At 37.2% G+C, this 23,373-nt stretch overlaps 2 protein-coding genes across 2 annotated transcripts in view; both read right to left on the minus strand.

Annotated features, from left to right (window-relative positions):
* Positions 1-3,110, minus strand: part of LOC113233728 (dihydropyrimidine dehydrogenase [NADP(+)]) — a 30,950-nt gene extending 27,840 nt beyond the window's left edge. Inside the window, exon 1 of the mRNA XM_026468907.1 lies at positions 2,972-3,110. Coding sequence (XP_026324692.1) covers positions 2,972-3,010 — 39 coding nt within the window. The 5' untranslated portion in view covers positions 3,011-3,110. The remainder of the gene's footprint in view (positions 1-2,971) is intronic.
* Positions 3,111-9,284: 6,174 nt separating this feature from the next.
* On the minus strand, positions 9,285-17,904 carry LOC113233729 (ras-related C3 botulinum toxin substrate 1-like). The gene is made up of 5 exons (XM_026468908.1): positions 17,757-17,904; positions 15,529-15,600; positions 14,582-14,765; positions 10,706-10,840; positions 9,285-9,808 (listed from the first exon to the last, which is right to left on the minus strand). The coding sequence occupies exons 1-5, from the start codon at positions 17,789-17,791 to the stop codon at positions 9,653-9,655; spliced, it is 582 nt and encodes a 193-aa protein (XP_026324693.1). The 5' UTR covers positions 17,792-17,904; the 3' UTR covers positions 9,285-9,652.
* Between the last annotated feature and the right edge of the window lie 5,469 nt (positions 17,905-23,373).

Below are 23,373 nucleotides of genomic sequence, written 5' to 3' on the forward strand. Positions count from 1 at the left end.
TGCTGATGACCTTAAAATACACAAAGAAATAAAAAGTGTTGAGGACATTAAGTTTCTGCAGGCTGATTTGACGGCTGTGGCGCGATGGTGCAAGCACAATAAAATGTTATTAAATGTAACCTAATGTACTCATATTAAGTTTACAAAAAAAATCAATATTGTTTCCTCTCAATATTATCTGGATAATCAAGCACTCAGCGAATCGACTGACGTGCGAGATTTGGGTGTTCTGATAGACAACAAATTAAGTTTTAGTGCCCACATAAATAGTATAGTCAAGAAGTCGTGGAAAATGTTAGGGTTTGTGAAGCGTACTTGTAAACATTTCAGAAACGTACACGCAATTTTAACATTGTACAACTCGTTAATTCGGCGCACTCTTGAATATGCGACACCAATATGGAATCCGCACTACCAAATCCATGTAGATAGGATAGAACGCGTACAACGCGCATTCACTCGCTTTTTAGCACATAAAAATATACAATGCCCGTATAGAGCAGACTACGGCGAGCGTCTGTTACATTTCAAGTTAGAGACATTAACGACTCGGAGACAAGTTTTCGACCTAACTTTCCTCTATAAGGTTTTACATAGCCAGCTAGACACGTCCCAAATAATGTCTCAAGTTAACTTGGCGATACCCAGAAAGATTCCACGTTACCGAGTGCGAAATATATATTTTCGGTTCCTGTATCTCGTACTAATATAGGCCATTTTCTCTCCACTTTACCGTAGCATAAGAACTTTCAATAACGTAAATACAGACGTGGTTGACATCTTCCACGAATCATTACATAAGTTCAAACGGAACGTAGCAACTGCTTTAAACTCTTAAGACGCCACGTCTCAGGGGTTTTCTTTTATATTGTTAAATCATTTTTTAGATAGTAGTATTTGCTCTTTTTTTTCTGTACAGTTATTTTGTTTACATTTGCTTTTTAAATTAAAGTTTTTTTTTTCTTCGTAAATGCTGTATATGCCTGGAATGGCACAACATACTGCATAAAAAATTATATGTTATAACATTGAAATTTCTCTATGTATGTGCCGATGGTGTATCTAAATGAATAAATAAATAAATAAACAAATTGTATATTTATCCACTAATGTATCCAAGTTTGTTCGTAGGTACTCGGCATGGTTCGTTATAATAGACTAGAAGTATACAAAGATTTTGCATTAGCTCAGATAATTTTTAAAATACTTAGAGGGTTAATCTTTAACCCTCTAAGTATTTTATATTGGAATACACACTTATTTGTGCGTGCCGAACGATTACATTGTGCCTTACAGAGTGCCCTGCGGTCGGACTAATTTAAGCCAGAAAGCCCCGTTCTCACGAGCTTTGCGAATCCTAAATGAAGTTGTAGACAGAATAGACTTGTGCTCGTGTGCTCTGTGTGAGTTCACAAGAATATCACTTTACTTTATTTGCGATGTACCTATATTATATATACAGAGATACCTCTTCGCCGCGGGGGCAGAAGAGAGGTTATGACGTCTAAAACGCCGCGGTGGCCTTCTGAGGTGGCCACAACAGAGTGGGAGGGATCCGCGATCGGCTTTGCGCACCAGAACCCTCGCAGCACCTGGGAAGAGCTATGTCCTCCCCCTCCTCCGCCTCAAGACAATGCCGGCCACACCGCCCCCTCGTCCTCCTCGCGGCTGCCAAACTTACTGGCGAACGGAGCCCCCGGTCCGATCACCCGCAGCCGCGAGGTACGCCGCCGAGCCAGGGATATAGTAGCAATAGAGTTCCTTGTGAAAGAGTTCGTCCAGGGAAGTACTGTCACCTTACCTATTTCTGCCACCAAATGTCACCACCAGAAATGTCAGCATTACTGTGTTTCGGTTTTGAAGGGTAAGGGTGCTAGTGAAATTGCAGGCACATGGGACTTGTTAACTTATGTCTCAGGGTGACGGGTGCAGTGGCAGTGCGCCTCAGATCTTTGTGATTTAAAGAGCTGAGTGGCAATTCAACTGTTATGAACAGGCGTGTAGCTTACCATAAAGCGCACGACTTGTTCGTCCCGTCACTTGATATTATTAAAAAAAGACCCTCTCCCGACCGCGCTCGGCGACCTAATTCTGGAGCATCACCCCTTCACAGAAGGAGGCCACTGCCTCTTGAGACTGTTAATCCGCCAGCATAGCTACTACTATGCCAGGCGGAGAGAGATCTCGCCCGATCCGGGCAATAAGGGGTTCCGCTCGGAAGCCCACGCTGGGCGTGGCCTTATTACTTAACCCAAGGGTGCGAATTTCTTACTTGCCAATCACATACCAGAAGAATACACTATGCTTCTAAACCGCTTATATTACAGAGTACGTAGTCATTTCTTGTATGGCCAACATGATATGGCCCAGTGATTTGTGTAGATAAGTGTTCAAATAATAGAAGTGTGTCGTAATAAGTTCTCAAGGATATTGATAACCCCAGAGTAAATAAGTGCCAAATTATCGAAATATCGTTCGACTATACCGATAGCTACTTTGTAAAACTGGACGTAGCTGAACGGCCTTGCGTTTACGTCTGTGATCAATATCTAGTAGTATTATACGAATTATAAACAATTCCAACGTTTATTTATATTGGTGTTAGCTAAAGAATGTATTTATCAAGATTTTGTTTTCGTGAAAATATTATACTTTATGTGAATTCGCGTCATGATCAAATTGTTCATCTAAAAACTAAACACGTATCTGTTTTAGAGAAGTAAAATTTAAATAAAAGGTAATTTTAAATAGAACGAAACTTGAATTTCATTCAAGATTAAAGTTTTCACAATCTAACGATTATTTTGTGTCAAGTGAAATTGTTCAATTACTATTGAAAGGAAAATATTGCTAAGTACTCTATACAATGTTATAATAGTTGTAGAAGCACAATCCATTTCTAAATACGTACATATCAACTGATAATGTATACAAGCTAAAGAGTAAATAATATGTACCAATATATACTAACCTCGATATCAGGTAATTCCCTGCTCAATAACTTCGCCATTTTAATTCTGACTTTACAACATAAAAATTAGACACAATTTCCGATTAGCGATATTTTTACAAGGAAACCACACGAGTGGACTACACACTGGTAGCGCCACCGAAGACTGAATAATAATGATGAATTAACCTTGGTTTATCTTTTCTATGACCGTTCCAGTCAACTTTGAGCTACGACATTGAAATAAACCTATCACATATCGTACCAATGTTTTTAGATATTATCATTATTACTGTTTGGTTATTTAAGTTTGGTTATTGTTTCCGATTTCCATAACACAAGTGCTTTAGTTATATTGGGATCATTATATTCATCATATTAGACAAATGTCTAATATTTATTTATTTTAATTACTATTTACAAAATTGTACTATGTTGAGTGTGAGCGTTATTATTATTATTATTATTATTATTATTATAATTATTTTAGTTGTCAATTAAAATTTTATCATTACACATTTGCACTGTTTTTGTTACAACGTTTGTTATTATATCATATTTGAAACAAATAAACTAATTGGGTGAATATCTCATGCGTAAATTTTGCGAGTCCAGGCTGAGAAACCAGGTGTAAAGTGAAGAAATATTAATGAAGTCTTCTTTTAAGTATAAGTTTTGTCTTGAATCAATAGGTATAGTATTGTCCATTAAAATACTCTTCTGTTCTTTATGATTGAAATCTCTTCAACAGTATTTATTAGAAATTCATATATTTCTCCGAAGATCTCAGTATTGCTCAGTACTGCGCGAGACGTCCCTTTCCCATTGACTTACAATTATATGGACGTCGGGTCCGCGCTAAAAAGTGTCCGCACTTGTAAGGCGCTAAAATCGTATACAGAGCGCGACACTCCGCTTTAGTCTTCATTTGTTCTACTGACAGCGCGATACTGAGATGACATTACAATTTAAATTTCGAATAGGTTGACTTGGGACATTTTTTTCGTGGTTTTTGTATTAAACCCGTCGTCCATTTATTTGTAAGTCAATGCCCTTTCCTTATAAATTTCAGTTAGCCGGTCCATCGTGATGGTTATTATTGATGACATTAAAGATTAAAAATAAAATCTTTTTCTGCAAATAATTGCAGAGTGCTGCAGAACCAAAAACAACTGCAACTGCAGAAGTTGCTTTTTTTAATATTTGTGAATCAAATAACTTTTCCTATTGCTATTTTTCAATTTTTTTATTTTAAACCACAACCTCAGCGCTGTATTAAACATAGTAAGTTTTGATGGAAATAATCCAGCAAGACGCCTCCTCTCACGTCGCCTCGACGGTGGAAAAACACCAATATAGCTCTGATATTGAAAGTTGTGATCACTTCAAAACTTTATAATGGCTTCGCAGCGCTATGAAATCTAAAAGAAATTATGCAAAATATTCTTCCGTAACACCATACTAATCATTTTTGCGTACGTTGCCGGACAATTACTTTTTGTGGATTTGCTCATTTTGTTTAACTATTTACAGAAAAACAATCATTGGTCAACCAATAATAAATACATAACTTTACCGTACATTCGTGTGCTTTATTTCAGTGTGACCGTAATAGAATTTTTCAATTTGATTGGACCGGTGAAAAGTCATAGTCGATTATAAATTATAATATTTTATAATTTTTGCAATTGTAAAAAAGTATATTAAGTGAGATTAAGTCGATCCGATTCCAGCGTGTTAAAGTTCTACTTTCAGAAAATAATAAAAATCTTAATAAAACTCTTTTCTAAACAAAGAAATGACTAATTCTGGAATTTAGCAACAGCTTTTTTTACTTTTTATTTTAATCGGAACAACAACATCTTAATAAACAATGTTTTAAAATAAATATTTTTAGGTAAAGCTAGCAAGCGCCAATTACAGTTATCCACATTCTCACTTTCATATAACTAAATCATCGTAATAATTAAAACATCAAAAAAGAAAATAAAAAAATAAACATAAATGCACCTACAGTTGAAGCATAATAAGAGTAAATCGATGTGAAGTATGCAATCTTGACTTACACAATAGCGTGCATTAAAATAATAATGTAAATAAATAAGCATAAACCAAGAAAATAAACCAATTCTGCAAGTGGTACTAGTAGAGATGGGTCATGGATAAATATCATTGGAATAAATAATCAGGATAAATATCATTGACTTACAATTATATGGACGTCGGGTCCGCGCTAAAAAGTGTCCGCACTTGTAAGGCGCTAAAATCGTATACAGAGCGCGACACTCCGCTTTAGTCTTCATTTGTTCCGTAGAACAAATGTAACAAATGTCCGTAGACAGCGCGATACTGCGATGACATAACAATTTAAATTTCGAATAGGTTGACTTGGGACATTTTTTTCGTGGTTTTTGTATTAGACCCGTCGTCCATTTATTTGTAAGTCAATGATAAATATCCATTTTTACTCGATATTTATCCAAAAACGTGGATAAATATTTTTTATCGTGGTTTATTATTTATATTGAGTAAAACAAAGTTATTTTTAAAACACTTTGTGTACCTATACAAGTATAAACATTTATTTATTATGGCATGTGTTTTAATTAATAGATTTTGTGTGTGAAATATGAAAGAGAATCTTTAGACTATTTGAAGTCCAAACATGACTTTATTTAGTACGCAGTAGACCCCAAGGCCATAAAGTTGGGTCGCACTTTATTAACACAGAATAGGTCAGCTCAAGGGTTACAGGTAATTTGATAACTTTCTGTCAATCGATTTTTTTATACCACTCGACTCGTAAAACGTAGATAGAACAGTATGGTTACATAAAAGAATGGTAAAAACGTAATTATTTAGTAAATAAATAAACTCTAATTAATTTTATTATAAAAAATACAAAAAAATCATTATTCATGTTTTAGGATAAATTTACTCAGTAAAAACGGATATTTATCGGATATATCCTTAGACGGACATTTATCGGGTAAAACCCATCTCTAGGTACTACGCACTATTTTCAAATTTCAATTATATTCAAGTAACACTGATTCACGTTTAGATCGGATCGGATCGGATCGGATCGGATCGGATCTAGTGAATAAATTTTTGATTACGCATAATTAATTCATTATTCATAATAAAGCACGCTATAATTAATGAAATGAATAAGAACAGAAAAGAGTGGTGTATTTTTTAAATAATCTGACTAATGCTAAATATACATAGATGAATAATGCCGCGCGCGGGAATTAGATTTACCCAGCGCGAACACTAAAAGGGCACCATTTTAGTAACAGTATAGCGCCTTGTGAAAAAGTTAGCCAAGCGGTAATGTAATCATTACTCCGTTCCGGTTTTGAAGAATAAGGGTACTGGTGAAATTACAGGTACATGGGTCTTGTCAACTTGTGTCTCAGGTTGACGGGTGCAGTGGCAGTGCTCCTCAGATCTTTGCGATTAAAAGCTGTGAGTGGCAGTGCAACTGTTGTGGACAGGCGTGTCACTTGCCATCAGTCGCACGACTTGTTCGTCCCGTCATTTGATATCATAAAAAAAACGTTGAGACTATATTGACCTGGGCCTTTGGTTCTAGAACCGAGTAAATCGCGACTTCCTAGAGCTCAATCATAGATTAGTTACGTGCTGTGGTTCTCAAGATTCAAGAACGATATGACCGGCATAAGCTTATCTCAGGGTGAATAGTAAAAACACGCTTGTACCTACAAAACGATAGATCGATTAAATGTTCTTAAACTTATTTTGTGATTACAATCGGCTAATTAATGACTTTTTACCGAACTAAACCATTTTTTTTAAACTACGGCATGATCACGTTAGAATAAGGCACCCCGCGACCCCCCGAATCGGTTCCCGCCTTGTCGTGGCGGGGGGGGCGGGCTCTACTAGCCGTGGTCGATTTCATCCCACGGTGAAGCTAAGAGGAATTCACGGGCCGGCCGATGGAGCTAGACTGGCCCGAGGAGGAGGGCGTATCGCGCGGGCTCGTCTTGATCTAGGCCGAGCGGGTCCGCGCGGACGCATGCGGCGAGGAGGGTCGCGGGGGTAAAGACGTGTCGGTGTGTCGTTGTGGCTCGTCCTATCCTCCGCGACTCGGGCGGGGCTGCACTGCTTAGGGTGCAGACGCAGTCGTGGTGGGACCGCTGGGGAAGAGATGTGTTGGTGTGTCGTTGCCGCTCGTCCTGTCCTCCGCGGCCGAATTTGGGCGATTGGCCCGTGCGATGGCCGCTCCAAAGGACTCTCTACGGAGAGTTCACGTGGATGCGCGTAGGGTGTTGCGGCGGAGCCTACCAACAGATCCGCCGCGGGGGCTGGGGGAGCATCCTCAGAACTACTCGGTAGCGGACTCGGGGGAGTTCGCTGCCCAGCATGGAGGGGCCCGAGATGGAAGGCTCGTCTGGTGTTCGGCGAGCCTTACATTTGGAATCAGGGGACCGTTGTGTCTCTCTTCTCGGGGAGGGGCTGCGCTAGGCGCGGCCAGCCTCTGGTGGAGGCGTGGACGAGCAATAGCGTAGCCGTGCCTCTACCTGCAGCGGAGAGGAGGAACACCCCGGGGGTTTGGTACGGTTGGGTTGCTCCCCTTCAGGGTTCAGCCCCACATAACCCCGGCAGATTCCCTCGGGTAATAAAAAAAAGTCACCCCGTAAATTCAATAATGTCAAATCGTAATAACTTCGCTTTAATTTCTCCTGCTATTGTGATTATTTCGGACTATAATTTATTTACTTTACATGTTGCCAGTGGAAATTATCAGTGCAGAGCGATTTTTGAAATTATCAGTGCAGAGCAATTTTTTGAGACTGAAATGCTGGCTTAAGATCCAACTAATGCAAATACAATATTTAACCCTGAAGAGCCTGGGAAACTTTAAAAAGCTTGATCTTTTAAACATCTCCTTGCCCCATCGATGGACAAAACAAGCAAAATAAAATAGTAACAATAGTCTCATCTTTAGAAAACACATTGCATTGGATATAGAAGATGTGATTAGAAATGAAACAAACATTTGAACAGTTAATACAAATATATTTTGAATTATTCAGAGGTTTTATAATGTTTGAAAGAATTCTCGACAGCGGACGCCAACCAGATGCAAATATATGCACAAAACGCAGCGATCTTACTATTTATTGACCGAATTGCCTGAAATATGTTAAAATATAGGATTGACCGTAGGCTCAAAAACGACAACTACATACAACACATATGAAGCGTCATTAAAATAGATATTTATTTAATTATTCACCCAAAAATAGTTTCCAATTCCCCAATCATATAACTTTTTAAAGACAAAGTTTAGTAGTAGCATGAGGAAAAGCAAACACCTTTTGAAACAATTTGTCCAGGGATTTACTGCGACCTTACATATTTGTGCCGTCAAGCAGTAATGTGAGCATTACTGCATTTCGGTTTGGAGGGGTAGGGATGCTGGAGTGTAATTTCTCGGCACATGAGACTTGTCAACTTATGTCTCAAGGTGACGGACACAGTGGCAGTGCCCCTAAGATCTTTACGATTAAAAGCTGCAACTGTTATATACACCAGTCTGTTCGTCCCGTCACTTAGTATTACAAAAAACACACATTGCAAATTTAATATTTTATTTAAAAAAATATATTATAATGAAATGTCACAATTCAAAACTCCATACAAAAGTTGACTTCGTTCCAAAGTGACAGTGCGCGCGTTGAATATCGGACGTGGTCAACGTGCATAATAAGTAGAAAATTATTAATCATTTATTTACACACTAATTTAATTTTTGCATCTGAACAATACGTTAAAATCTTAAAGCTAAAACGCAATTGTTGAGGCCTATTCAAAAAGGAAGACAGTAGTCGTCATCGTAGTGAAAAGTACGAAATTCACAGTGTTTTGAGCTACGTCAAATGGAAATTTCTTATCACCGTGTAAGCTAGCTATGTCAGTCGGGGCGTTAAAAGAGATGTGCATTAACACATCTTCGCTATCGTATCTTAAATATACAGATATTTAGACTGCCTCTGTGGCCGTACGGTTGCCATGCCGGACTGCCACGCAGAGGTCCCAGGTTCGATTCCCGGGCCGGGAGAAATATTTATATGGCCTACATTTATTTCTCTCGTGAGTTTGGGTGTAATTTGTGGTTGTCTAAGGATCGTATTCTAGAACTCTACTCAATGCTCAAGTCAGAATTTGAGTATGGTTTAAAGCACTCGAAATCATACTCAAGTCCCTGCCATTAGAGTCGTATTTCCAGTGCTTGAAATCATACTCAGATCTTGATTTGAGCATTGAGTAGAGTTCTAGAATACGACCCTATGTGTGTGTGTCCATAGAACCCGCGACACAGAATTTCCCTAGTGCGGGGCTATGTTGAGTGTGTGCGTTATTATTATTATTATTATTTAGAGTACTCTGACCGGATAGTTTATGATAGTTATCGATAATTGCTAGCAACAGCATCGTTAACTAAATAGTTAACGATGCTGTTGACAATTTTGTATGACAATTTGTACAGCGCCCCTAGCAATCACAAAAATTAACTTTTGACTTGAAATCACCGAGTAACTTGTTAAACCAGATGATTAGGGTTCTGACAGCGCACTCAACTCAACATTAGACACCACGACTTTGATCGAAGTTAAGTACGAAAATTATCATAGTTAGCTTATGTAATAAAAATAATGGTGTTATATTTTATAGTAGCGCGCACGCCCGTTTCTTCTTGAGCGACGGTAGAGGCATAAGCCCGACGCGTGTCGCATCATCGAACACCGTATTTAGGCCTTCCGTTGTTAACGCAGAACACTCGAGGTACTTCACTGCCCCTATCTTCTTCGCCATACCAAGGCCCTGGAAATACAAACATTTGCACAAGGAAATGTAAACAATGAAAAAAAGACGCTAATGTATGTTGAATGGGTGCTACGGATTTTAAAAAGAGCGACATGCTCACGTACTGTTTCAAATTGTTTTTATATGTTTTAGGTGACTTATTCTTCGGGATGGCTAAAAATGACAGTTAGCGCCCAGTTACACGACGTGAAAGTTTTCGCGTGGCCGAGTTACCACGCTTTCACGTACATTAATGGCGAATCTGAATTCTATTTACTAGGAAACAACATTTAAATACAACCGCGCGGAAGCCGAGCAAACGCAGCGTAGACCAAACACAAGTCAGTCTCACCCGCGTGACCTCATTTAAGTCAAAACGTAAAAGCTAAACAAATGGCGGCTACGCGGTTTCCGCCCGGCGAGAACGAGAGAAATTCGTGTCGAATAAACGCGCCCTTCTCTTATTTCTGTTTTTGGATCATAATTGTGTATTTGAAGACCTTACTGAGTACATGATTATGAAAGAAGAATACGGCTATATAGATAAAAATGCTACCCAATTTAAAATGACGTCTAACAGTTACATACTTATAAAAGTCAGACTACACTCAAGTTTTTTTTATGATACTAAAAATGGGACGTGGTCGTCTCGTTTTTGGTATCATAAAATGTCGTGCGCCTTGTGTTAAGCGACAGTCTGTATTAATTGCGGTGCCACTCAGAACGCTATATCGCAAAGATTTTAGAAGCACTACCACTGAGACATTGATTGGTAAGTCCCATGTGCCTGTAATTTCACCAGCACCCTTTACGCTCACATTACTGCTTGGCAGCAGAAATAGGTAAAGCGGCAGTGCTTACCTGGACAAACTCTTTCACCAGGTGTTCTACTGCTACTAAAATTACTAAACTTACCTGTGGATATGTGATAGGCGCAAGCGTTTTGTCTTTAAGCATCTGGACGGTTTCCTTATCCTCGCGAAGATCCAGCTTGGTTCCAACCAAGATGATAGGTACCAACGGGCAATGATATTGCACTTCACGAATCCACTAGAAGTTCAGATTATTTAGAGCAAAATATTTTATAACATTTTCATTCAATTAAGCAGCGGGCGGTATAAGCATTTCATGATTTAATTTGAGTTCAAATTATATGGTACATTGTAACTGTATTACCTATATAATTTTTTAATGGTTCTTTCACGATACCTATAGAAAATAGTCAACCTACGACCATGGGTTATGAAACCGCTCTGAAATATTGAGAGAAATCTACACAAAATGTACTATGTCTTTAAACAAACAATCCAAAAAAAAACAAATAAAACATTTTTTTTTATATGGAGATTAACGAGCTTTGCAATCCGTATGTTTTAAAATAAATTTACGAAAGACCGACAAACCACGGCCCTCGATTTGTAGCTGTTTCATTGTGTGATTTTCATAGTTCATATCCCAAATAAAATTAAATTTGTACGGAGCGCCCTCGCAGAACTATGACCATAAATGGTATTGCAAAAATATTGCGATACAAAATAATGTAAAATAATATTAAATTTGTTTATTTCTCCCATAATAAAGAACTACAAAATAACAGATCAGAGCTTGCATGTTATAAATTGTTAGATAGGAGACAGCTAAGATTACCCTAGAACTTAGGACTCCTTGATTGTACAAGTCCGTTATTTAAAAGATAGCATGGAGTAACTTGGACTTTTCCAAGGCATTTGATTGTGTGCACCATGATGTTTTAGTTGGTAAACTTTAAGGCCGTTAAGGTGTGGAGGTATTTAACTGATTACAGATATAGATCGATATCAACCGTACGAGATCTTGAGGGTCTGCAATTAGCATGAGTGTCCCTCAAGGTTCAATTGTAGGTACATTTTTATTTTTAATTTATATTAATGATTTACTTAGCCTCTTTAAGGGTATAAAACATGAGATCTTATCGTTTGCTGATGATACTTCCTTATTTTTCAAAGTTATAAAGGTGCCTGAGTGTAATGTATTGTAACATTAATGAAAATTTAATTTATATTAAGAAGAATGGTTATATTGTAATGAAAAATAGTTATTCATATAAAATTAATACGAGGAATAAAAATAAACTGGTTGTTCTTGACAGTCATCTGCACAAAGTCACAAATTCATTTACGGGGCAATATACGTTTATAAAGTGTCGATTCATATTCAAAATTTGTCATTCAAGATATTCAGAACTACCTGCTGTGAAACTAAAATTACGCAATAAAAGTTATCATTATACGGCTTCTACGTACTTGGATGACAAAAATTCATGGTAGTGACTCTTAGAGTATGGAAAAATAGTGACCTGTTAGCTTTTGCTGATTGTTATGACATATCACATTTCAAATAAATATTGTAAATGATAAACGCATACACATTTTTATCAATTCCAATTCTTCGTTAGATCAATTATATTGTGTTTTTATGTAGTGGTTTAGCTTTTTATGTTAGATAAAAAAAATTTAATCCTTAACCGTTGTTATATCAAGACGAAAGCGGGCACACTAGTTGAAAGAAAGAAAGAAGGAAAAAAGAAAGAAAATAATATTTATTTGGTCTCTTTTTTTTTACTAGTAATAGAGTAGCCTGGTCTAAGATGACGCATCCGATAAGAGTACGTAATGTAGATTGCCGTGAAGTTATTTACATTAAGCAACGAAGTTCATTGTCATTTTGTAGTGCTACGAAGTGGAGATTGTTGTGCGGAAAAATTATCAAAAATTATTGAAAACCAAGAAACTACCTAAGTCTGAGCATTTTGATATATTGGCATAAAAGTTCTTGGTATTTTGAAATGGTTACTGAGACTAAACTAAGCATATCTTTTTAAAACTGACTCTGTATGAAATCGTCCTAAAACTCGTCTAGAGGTCAAACAGCATACGATTCTGGTAACTTGCAACATATGGGGTTAGTAGCAGTTTTATTCTGAAATGGCTGAAGTGTGCAAGAGTACGCAACTCGCCGTGTTGCAAACGCTACTGAACGAAGAAACAAGTAACAGGCGTTGAGGCGACGTTTCTTTTGCTTGTTTTTAATTAATGATTATGATTTAATGCAATAAACTAAGTATGCATATAGTGAATTAAACAAAGAATGAACCTTGTTATACCAATGATATGATATGACACAGGTCAAGTAACAAAAGGCTTTTAAAGAGAAACAGACATACAAAATTTCAAAAATTATAAATAATAACCGTCACTCAAACAATGGAAGGACAGGTGGAAAAAATTCCTTTTGTTAATAACCTGATACTAACAGAAGGGGAGCAGAATATTTTCAGTCGACAACTGCTAATTGGGGCCACAGCAGATGACTATTAGTGTTTCGTGTTTTCTTGACAAAGTCTCAATAACTGGCGTCTATTGACCTTCTCGAATAATATTGCATTGTTATTTATTGCCTAAGTTTGTTACATGTGTGTACATAGGGCGCACTATAAGATTCCGGAACTGGTCACTTACATAAATAATATTTAAAAAGTTATTACAACATTTGAAAATGGAGCTCTTTGGCTGTAGAATACAGTTTATTTCATCCGACTGTCACTTGTTTTTGCATTGTGGCGTCATTTTAGGCTTGGTTGTCTACATCACCATGGATTTAACTCGTGAAAATTTTCGTAGTATGATTTTCTACGACTTTGCTCGGCTTCAAACTGCTTTTAGCGATGAAGCACCATGCAAGATGACTATTTATACTGGTTTGCAGAATTCAAACACGTTCGTGTGAATCTCAGTGACGAATTTCGTGATGGTTGCCCGTCCACTGCTGTGAACAACAAAAACATCGATGCTGTGCGCCGTATGATCAAAACAGACAGGCATGTGATATACCATGAGGTTTGGGCATCTTTAGGCATAGGCGTGATTCAAATACAATCAATACTACACAAACATTTGGGTGTGAAAAAGTTGCACAGTCGGTGGACACAATTTGATTGAGGCTCAAAAACGGATCGCGTCACTTGGTACAATGCCATGCTTACCAGATTCAACGAAGGGGCGTCAAATTTGGTGTGGAACATAGAAACAGGTAACGAAACATGGATTTATAGTTACAATCCCAAAACAAAGCAGCAATCGAGCGTATGGGTCTTTCGAGATGAGCCGAAACCAACCAAAGTGGCGCGCGTGCAGTCTCTAAGCGGATGATTGCTTCTTTTTTTAGTAAAACTGGACACGTGGCTACTGTTGCTTTGGAGAATCGTTGTACCGTGAATAGTGATTGGTACACGACCATTTGTTTGCCGGAATTTATTGCCCAACTCCGTAAAAATTACCGTAAACGCCGTATCATCTTTCACCACGATAACGCCAGTTCTCACACGGCCAGACAGACAAATGAATTTTTGAAGGTGAACAACGTTGACCTTATGAGCCATCCCGCGTACAGTCCCAACCTGGCACCTTGTGACTTTAATTTATTTCCAAAAATTATGAACCAGTTACGCGGTCAACGATTTTCATTACCTGAAGAGGCTGTCGAAGAAAAATATGTTTCAGAAATTGTCACGGAGGAGTGGCATAAACGTTTTCAAAATTGGTTCATTCGTATAAAAAAGTGCATTAACGCTAACGGAGAATATTTTGAGAAACAATAAATTCATTTCTGTATTTCTGTCATTAATAGTATTTTTTCTTATTCATTCTGGAAACAGATTATATTGCGCCCCACGTATTAACAACAAAACGTTTTATTTGATAAATTTCTTTAAATACTGAATTTTCTTCCATCATTAAAGAAGAAAAGGATTACCTTAGTTCGAATATTCTCGAAGGACGTTGGATCAACGAGCGAGAAGCACATAAGGAATACATTAGTCTGTAGGTAACACAGTGGTCGAAGTCGGCCGGCGCCGTAGTCGTCGTGACCCACTGTATCCCATAGTCTCAGGTGGACTTGCTTCCCGTCCACAGTAACATTTAACGAGCCATCAAATCTGGGAATATTAAAACCGCTTCTTGAAAAGAGCAGGCTTGATGATAAGGCTAATAAAATTTATTGAAATATTTAAATAGATTTTATTTGATGGCCACGATGGCTCAAGGTTAACACTATAAGTCCTATCTCCATATGAGAAGATTCTGGGTTTTGGGAAACTACTTTTCTAAATTGATTCTGAGTGTTCTGGGTAGTGCGTTGGGGAGTTTTGGTTGCTCTGATACTCATATTAGGGAATTCTCTAGTTTGAGGCCAATTGGTATAAATGGCTGCTTCGTTATTATTGTTATGAAGTTAGACATTAATTCAAAAAAATCAATTTTTTTTATTCAAAACAAGATCAAATTTATAACTATGACATTCATCATCAACCCATTTATACGTCCCACTGCTGAGCACGGGTCTCCTTTCAACTATGACATTGATAAGTATAATATCGTGAAACTAATTCAATAAAATATGCGGTTTGCTTCGTAATAGCAAATAAAACTGTCCCTATGATAGAATACCAAAGTTATGAAATAACTACGGGCCAGTAGCCAAAATACCCCGGACCAATTTAGAAAAGCGCGTTTCACAAATTGGTTCTACTGGCAGTCGAAGACCAGGATTTTGAAATCATTCGCCAATAGTGCCAACACCGGTGCCACTGAGGCCGACAACTTACGACAAACTTATCCCGTTTTTTGTTCAACTAGTAAACTAGTGTATGTACTATTATTATACAGGTCCAAAAACGTTTTCTGTATAATGTTACTTACACACAAAGTCGGTAGTCCTCGGGGAACTCATTTGAGACATGTGTGATGAACAGACAGGTTTTACCGACGCCACTGCGAACAATGGTGCCAGAGTTTTAGGTACAGTCAACAGGTTCGAATAACGCCTCCAGTGTAACGGAACAAGATCTGTCAATTACCCCTTCAATCAAATTCGATCAACCCTTATTCTGAAACCAGACGCGTCGGGAGACGTATTTATCTGGTCCAGTAGAGCTTTGGTCTCCCTATCACCAACCTTTGCCAGTTCATTTGCTGTCTCATTACACGCGATGTGGTGGCCAATAACCAGTAAAATATTAGACTTTAAGGATATCCTGCAAGTGGAGTTATTACATAACAGTCTCAGTATGCCGTATGATGCCAAAAGAGCCTATTAAATTAACAGTACAAAATACACAACTTACCTTCCTATGTGTTGCAATCATGGCAAATTGAATTTTTGTTGTGATTCAGTGTCATGAACACTATCGTAATGACTACACCTTTTTGTAATAAGCCGTATTGGTTTAAGGGGATTTTCACCGCGTGCGTTTTTTTATCAGAGACATTTACATTTATAATAATTATCTATTATCCTACTCTACAATTACTCAATAAATTATTCAAGTGAATAAACTCATAAATCACATATCAACTGGAAGTCGATATTTAACATTATAAATAGGTATTGTTCAATACGCGTAAGTTTAAAATTATTCCTTGCCTGTCGCTCTACTCCGCAACAATGTAACTATAATCTCAGTACAGCGTACTAAAACAACCGGTTGGTTGTTTTAGTATCCATTCATCCGCTAGTTTGCCACCCTTAGGGGTGAAATATTTTCTTCAAATTTAAATAGGGCCAATACTGAGATACCCTATTTTGCAACAAAAAAGAATCATCAAAATCGGTTCACAAACACGAGACTTATCGCGTAACATACATACAAAAAAAACATAGTCAAATGGAGTCCTGAATTTTCCTCCTTTGATTTAATTTTGATTGAATCCTCCTTTTTGAAGTTGGCTAAAAATATAACTTGAGTTTTTTCAAGGTGAGAACGAATTAACACGCTCCGTCCTCGATCACATCGGCTCTTGCCATCTGATGAGATTGTGGAGGATGAGAATGCTTGCCTATTCGAAAAAAAACATTAGAAATATTCCGGATTTAAATCGCGTATATTTGTTTTTTCAAACAAACCGACGTTTCAGGCCCTTTACAGGTCCCATGGTCACGGTTGACTGAGGTGGTACAGTCTTCAACCAGTTATGTCTAATATTGATGCAAACCACCCTATTTTTTTCACTATAGTTACAATAGTTATTAATTAAATACCTTATTTTTAATTTTACAAAGAAAACATTCCAATTTACGCTACATTAAATTTACAAATTATTTTATTGAATGAATTTTTATTAAGTTCAATTTATTATTAATTAATAATAGAAATTAGAACAAACTAAAACATATTAATTAGTACTGCAGTCTTATGTCTGTTTAGGATTTTTCATTACAGGAAATACTGGATCCCATACTGGTGGTACTGAGAAACCATCTTCCCTGTTGAAATTAGGATGTTTTTTAATTTCAATGACCTCTCGCAGCATCCTGAGTAGATAACGGACTTCTTTTAAATAGTTTCATTTCCTATGTGTAACAATCGCGAAAACCTAAGAACTCGATTAGAAACATTATTATCTGTCAGCCTGTCTGTCACGTACTCCCAACAATTAAATCACGCGAGTTATCTGTACGTGACCGGCCATGGTCCATGACTACGAAACACGCTAACGCTTTACCACATTCTGTTAACATAAGTTAATTTAAAAACTCTTCCGAGTGTTTGTACTAACTCTAAGACTGCTAAAGTGAAGTAAAACGTAAAGTAAGAAGTATTTAAAAGTTAGAGAAGCAATAAAAATGCAAAAAAAAAAATAAAGATGAAAGACACAAAGCTTGCAATCACATTTTATAACAAACTACAAATAGTCTACACTAAGTACTACTATACACACCACAGACCACTTAAATACTAGTAAATACACACAGTATACAGTACTATTTTCATTAATCATAATGTATGCCATACATAGACACGGATAGACAGAATGGGGCTATTAACATTATCGTCCTCGTAAGCTCATCTCTGTTGCTGGGATACAGCAAAAAAAATCAAGACATTTCAATTTAAAAATGATATATAAAGAGCTTAGAAAAAACTTACGAATCGCCGACTGCAACGCATTTTACGAGCTCCATTTATCTGGTTTTCTTAACATTTATCACTATAACAAAACCAAATTACCTAGTTCACTGGGAGGTCTTGGATCTTGCAATCAACAATCTTATAATGAACAGAATAGTTATTAGCAGGGATCCAATTAATCGATGACAGAATTGAAAAAACGTGAACAGTATTTCTGGGAAAGAACTCCTAATATTCTATGTGCAATTTCCAAATTATGTTAAGTTTTTCCTTAACTCATAACCTCAACGTACGTGTTATACACATATATGTGGAGATGTGAGCGTGTGTGAGTTGAAATTATGTTTGACGGGAATGAGGATAATTACGTTTAGATTGTACCTAGGTAACTATGTCGGTACTCAGTAGGTATGCACCAACAAAGCTGGCAACACTACACAATTTGAGCTGTTTTTATCGTTTATATTATTTCTAACACTTAGAGCAAGCATAATCAGAGGCACTGATGGCGTCAAATAGAGTGACTGATATGAAAACTTCTACAGGAATTGTAAGTTACACGAGGAGAAAGTTTTCACGCAGCCGCCGCGCGGCGACCGCCCAGTTACCACGCCTTCATCTACATCAGTAGTTCCCAAACTTATTTTTCTCGTGGACCACTTTCAAAATTTTACTGGTGTCGGTGGACCCCCTGCTGCTACATTTCTACCACATTCTTAAAGCCGCCAAAAAATAAAAATTGTGTCGTTTTTGAGTTCTGTCCCTATATTCCGATAGGTAAAATAAAAACGAAAAATGGTACATTTTATAACATTTTATTTATTAAAAGAATAGAATTACAAGAAAAAAATAATAAGGTAATATAGGTTCAGGTTAGAATTTTAATTAATGGGAAGGATGTATTTGACGAAGTGTCAGCAAACGATCAATGTTTGGCTTTATTTTTGTGAGCAATAATCGCAAATCCCCCCGCTCTGTGATGTTTAATTTGCTCCTTTTTTTTGTTAAGAGGTTTGTAACGGCACTAAAACTCCTTTCGACAAGGTATGACGAGGGAAAAGCTATTAAAAATTTCTTTGCGATTTCCCACAGTCCAGGATATTTTTCGGGTATTTCTGCTTGCAGCCAAAATGTTTGGTAGCCTTTTCTAAATTTCACCTTCAGCTCCTCATTGGTGCTTATCTCGAGCAGCTCCTCTTGTAATACAACATTGGCCACTTCCGTTTCATCAAATTCAAATGGATTTATGATCCATGGTGGTATATCCATCGTCAGCATATCTTCAAACCTGGTTTTAAAGTCATCATGCAGGGCACTTAAATGTTGACTGTAGGTATGGATATCCTCATCAATACATTCTACCTGCGACAAGTTTGGAAATTGAGAGAATTCGCGCCGACTAATGTTTTGCTTCATAAATTTCAATTTCCCAAGAAAAGCCGAAATTATCCCCTTTGTTTTTATTAAATTCAGGCTGTCCCCTTGTAACTGCAAGTTGATATCATTAAATTTTTTAAACAAATCTGTCAAATACGTAATGTCTGCTTTGAATTTGATCAAGTTTTCTTTTAAATCTGGATCTCTACTTTCTAGGAACTCTAATACGGAATCGAAAACAGAGTAAAATCTCGTTAAGCATGCGCCTTTCGACAACCAGCGTACTTCAGTATGTAAGAGCAGTCGTTGGAAGCCTTCATCATTTTCATCGCACAATTGAGCAAATAAACGCGTATTCAATGCATTGCTTCTAATTTTGTTGACAGCTTTTATTACAAAATGAAGAGATCGGTTCAACCTGTCACTTAAATGTTTTGCCACAAGATGTTGTCGGTGGATTACGCAATGAATAGCTGTAAGTCCTGGTATAATTCTTTTGAGATGACTTATAAACCCACGATATCGCCCGACCATTGCAGGAGCTCCGTCTGTTGCCACTGAAATAATGTTTGTAAATGGAATCGATTTTTCCGTAAAAAAATTACTCAGAACATTAAATATTGATTCGCCTTTAGTGTCAGTCTCTAAAGTTCTGGCAAATAGCAATTCTTCGTGAATTTCTTCCTCCATAATAAATCGGACATATGCCAATAATAATGCATCATTACCGGGTAACGTTGACTCGTCCAGTTGTATAGAAAAATGAGTTTTTTGCAGATGATCGCACAAAAAACTTTCGATATCAGAGCTCATTTCATCAATGCGTCTTTGAACAGTATTGTTACTTAATGGAATTCTTTTTAGTACGTCAAATGGAGATTTGTGCAAAACAGTTTTTAAAACCTCTTCAACAGCGGGTAAAATTAATTGTTCTCCGATAGTGTGCGGTTTTCCAGATTTTGCTATAAGTAATGAGATATTGTAAGATGCCCGCAAGCCGTCATCGTTACTTTGAGATGTTGAAGCGAACATACTGTGCATGGTGGGTCTCTTTTCATATTTTTCCTTCAATGTTTGAAAATATTTTAAATCTTTACCTATTTTGTCAGTATGACACCTTTTTAGATGATCTTCGAGCTTTGATGGTTTCATAGAGTCATTGCTCAAAACGTTGTTGCATAATAGGCACATGGGCAATTGTTTGTCTGCCTCTGATGGAACAAAACCATATTTCAAATAATCGACACTATATTGTCGACATTTTTTCTTTGCTGTAGCCATGTTTCGTGTCAGTTACCTTACCTGTAAAAAAGAATGTTTTAGTAACCAAGTTTTTTTCTGAATATAGGTATCACACCGCAGCCTTTGTCAGCACGCAGAAATAGAATTACGGCTTGTTAAGGGGCCAACTAATAACCGCTAAGACAAATACAGACGTTTTCACAAAACGGTATCAATTTTAAAGTACCTAAATTACCACTAATTTTTAATAGTACAAATAAAAATGGGTGTACTCAGTATCGAATACTGATCATATTTGTGTAGGAAAAAATAAAAGTCGAAATCCCAAAATTGTCCATAAAAACGATAACTAACATTTCATCAAATCAATGATGTATTTGCGTATTTTTTGTCTGCGCCTTCATTGTTAAAACGTGACTTTTTTATACTGTTTTATAAAATTAGTAGTTATTTGCAAGAAAAATTGAAAAATTAATTGCTATTGCTTATTCGGCCTTTTTAGAGAGGCAGTGCTTCTCTCGCGAAAAAACAATTGAATAAAACGTGCTGTGTTTGTCTTCAAATCGAAAGAGGACAATTAAAATATCTGTAAGTTCCTAAGTTACCTATCTATACAAGCAGTTGTGATCAACCGACTAGTACACGTAAACAAAATACATAAGTACTATAACAAAAAAAAAGGTATTTACTTACTTTTCTCCGGCACTAACAAACACTGATATAAATTATCTCAAACCTTTTTTTCGAAATTCCGGAAACAAATGAATGAGTTTGCCTTTGGCATCAAGTATTTATAGTGGTGATCAAGTTCATGTCTGAACAAGCATTAAGCATTGTCGGGCGGATAGCGCTTTGCAAGTCTGTACATGTACGTACACGAAATTGTACGTAATATCGAATACGCAAGTTTGGACAAGTAAAAGTCGCTTGCCTTATTAAAATATTATCTGCTTAGTTATGTACTTAAAACAATGTAGGTAAGCCCTTATAAAACTATGCTTACATTTTTGCTCTTTACTATCAAAAGCAGATAATTTTTCGTGGACCCCCATTAACATCTTATGGACCCCCATTTTTTGTTCACGCCTACGTAGACCCCCAGCAAGTCTCCCGTGGACCCCTGGGGGTCCACCTGGACCACTTTGGGAATCACTGATCTACATGAATGGCCGAATCTTAATTCTATTTACTAAGCAGCAACAGTTAAATTCCTCTAAATAGTACAACTGCCACCAAAGCCAGCTCGCCCGCTTTCCCTTAGGACGCTCATTTAAGTTAAAACGTAAAAGCTAAATAAATAGAACGTATTTTGCCATAACAATTAGACGCACGCGGTCGCTGCGCGGCGGCGAATCCTCGCGCGGTGTTAATTCGTGTCGAATAAATGCACCCTAAGAAGATCCTTTTTAAAAATTTGTCCACTTCCTGAAGCAAGTATTACAAGTTGAAAGGCAAGCTTTGGCTGAACGGCCGGCGGAATATTAACGCATGAAGACTTATTTTTATAAATAGCGCCTAAATTTTATAAAGAGCCATTATTTTAATGGTTGATTTCTGCTATGCTCCAATTTGAGGGTTTTTCTCTAAATATACTTTAAGTAGTGACCACCGATTTTTATTATCTCCTGTGTTAAGTCCCGTACAGTGGCGAACTAGGGGATGAATCCAGGATAGCGCACTTTCCGGTAACCGATTTTAATAAAACTTGGCAAATAGATGTAATTCCACGAACTTTTGAGGTTGGTTTTTTTAGTACTCTGTACTGAGATTATTATCATTATTAATCTTATGTGCTAATTTAAAATAAAGTATGTAGGTATTTAAGTTCCCTTCAGTTCGCGGTTTGCTGCTGTATCTATTTGATATATTTGGCAAACAATCGCCATGTGTAGATAGCATCCTCTGGGCTCTTTCCGGCGATAGAACATGTGTTATAGAAGCATGATGGGGAGGCCCATCATCATCAGGCGAGAGTTTAGGCCATAGTCCGCCACGCTAGCCCAATGCGGGTTGGGGACTTCGCGAATTTTCCCAGGGTAGTGAACCTCATTTGACGTGCAGGTTTCATCAGAATGTTTTCTTTCACCGAAAAGCTCACGGCAAATTTAAAATTATATTTCGCAGATAAATTCCGAGAAATTCACGGTGCAAGCCCGGTTCGAATTCTCGTCTTATGCTTGAGAGGCGGTAGGTCCCCCTAGGCTACCACGACTCCGACCTCTCCATTCGACACACAACACATTATAATATCAAGTATAACAAAAATAGCAGAAGGCTTTGCAACATATAACTCGGTGCACCTCTAGGTTCAGAGGTGTACCGGTTGCTTATAAAATACTAGCAAAGCTTTAAGAGTTGAGTAACAACAATCGCATTAGACTTCAGTGGATTATATGGTGTGTGGTAATGAAGAGGTTGACCGTTTGGCGAAATTAGCTACATATCAAGGCCAGAAGTAGACCTACCATACTGCCTTTTTATCGCAAAATTCTCTCAAAGAATTAGAGATGTGGACACTAATAGAGTGGTGGTAATACGTGGTATAATATAATGGTTTTTCTAATCGATAATACTATATATTTAAATTTTTCGACAGTAACAGTGAGTCGTAAGGAACCAATGTGGTACGTATTGATGTGAGATCTCTGCTAGTCTCGGTCATTAGCAAACCACATCTGGATTGGGCAAAAAACATTTGTGATTAGATTAGAAATGAAACAAACATTTGAACAGTTAATATAAATATATTTTGAATTATTCAGAGGCTTTACAATATTTGGAAGAATTATCGACAGCGTACGCCAATCAAATTGAATTATATGCACAACACACAGCGACCTTACTATTATACCATTTGTATAAAAATAATGTTATTAAGTCTCTTGAACAAGTTACACGCAGAGGGGCAAAGAAAGCACAGTTTTGTTCTAGGTTAGTGCAACGTAAAGTGAACCTGTTTCGTGAATTTCGAATGAAAGCCCCCTGACCTAAATGAACATCAGTCTGAAGTTCAGAG

This window comes from Hyposmocoma kahamanoa, unplaced genomic scaffold (genome assembly GCF_003589595.1).
Source record: "Hyposmocoma kahamanoa isolate Upper Pololo Valley unplaced genomic scaffold, ASM358959v1 80, whole genome shotgun sequence".
Taxonomy (NCBI): domain Eukaryota; kingdom Metazoa; phylum Arthropoda; class Insecta; order Lepidoptera; family Cosmopterigidae; genus Hyposmocoma; species Hyposmocoma kahamanoa.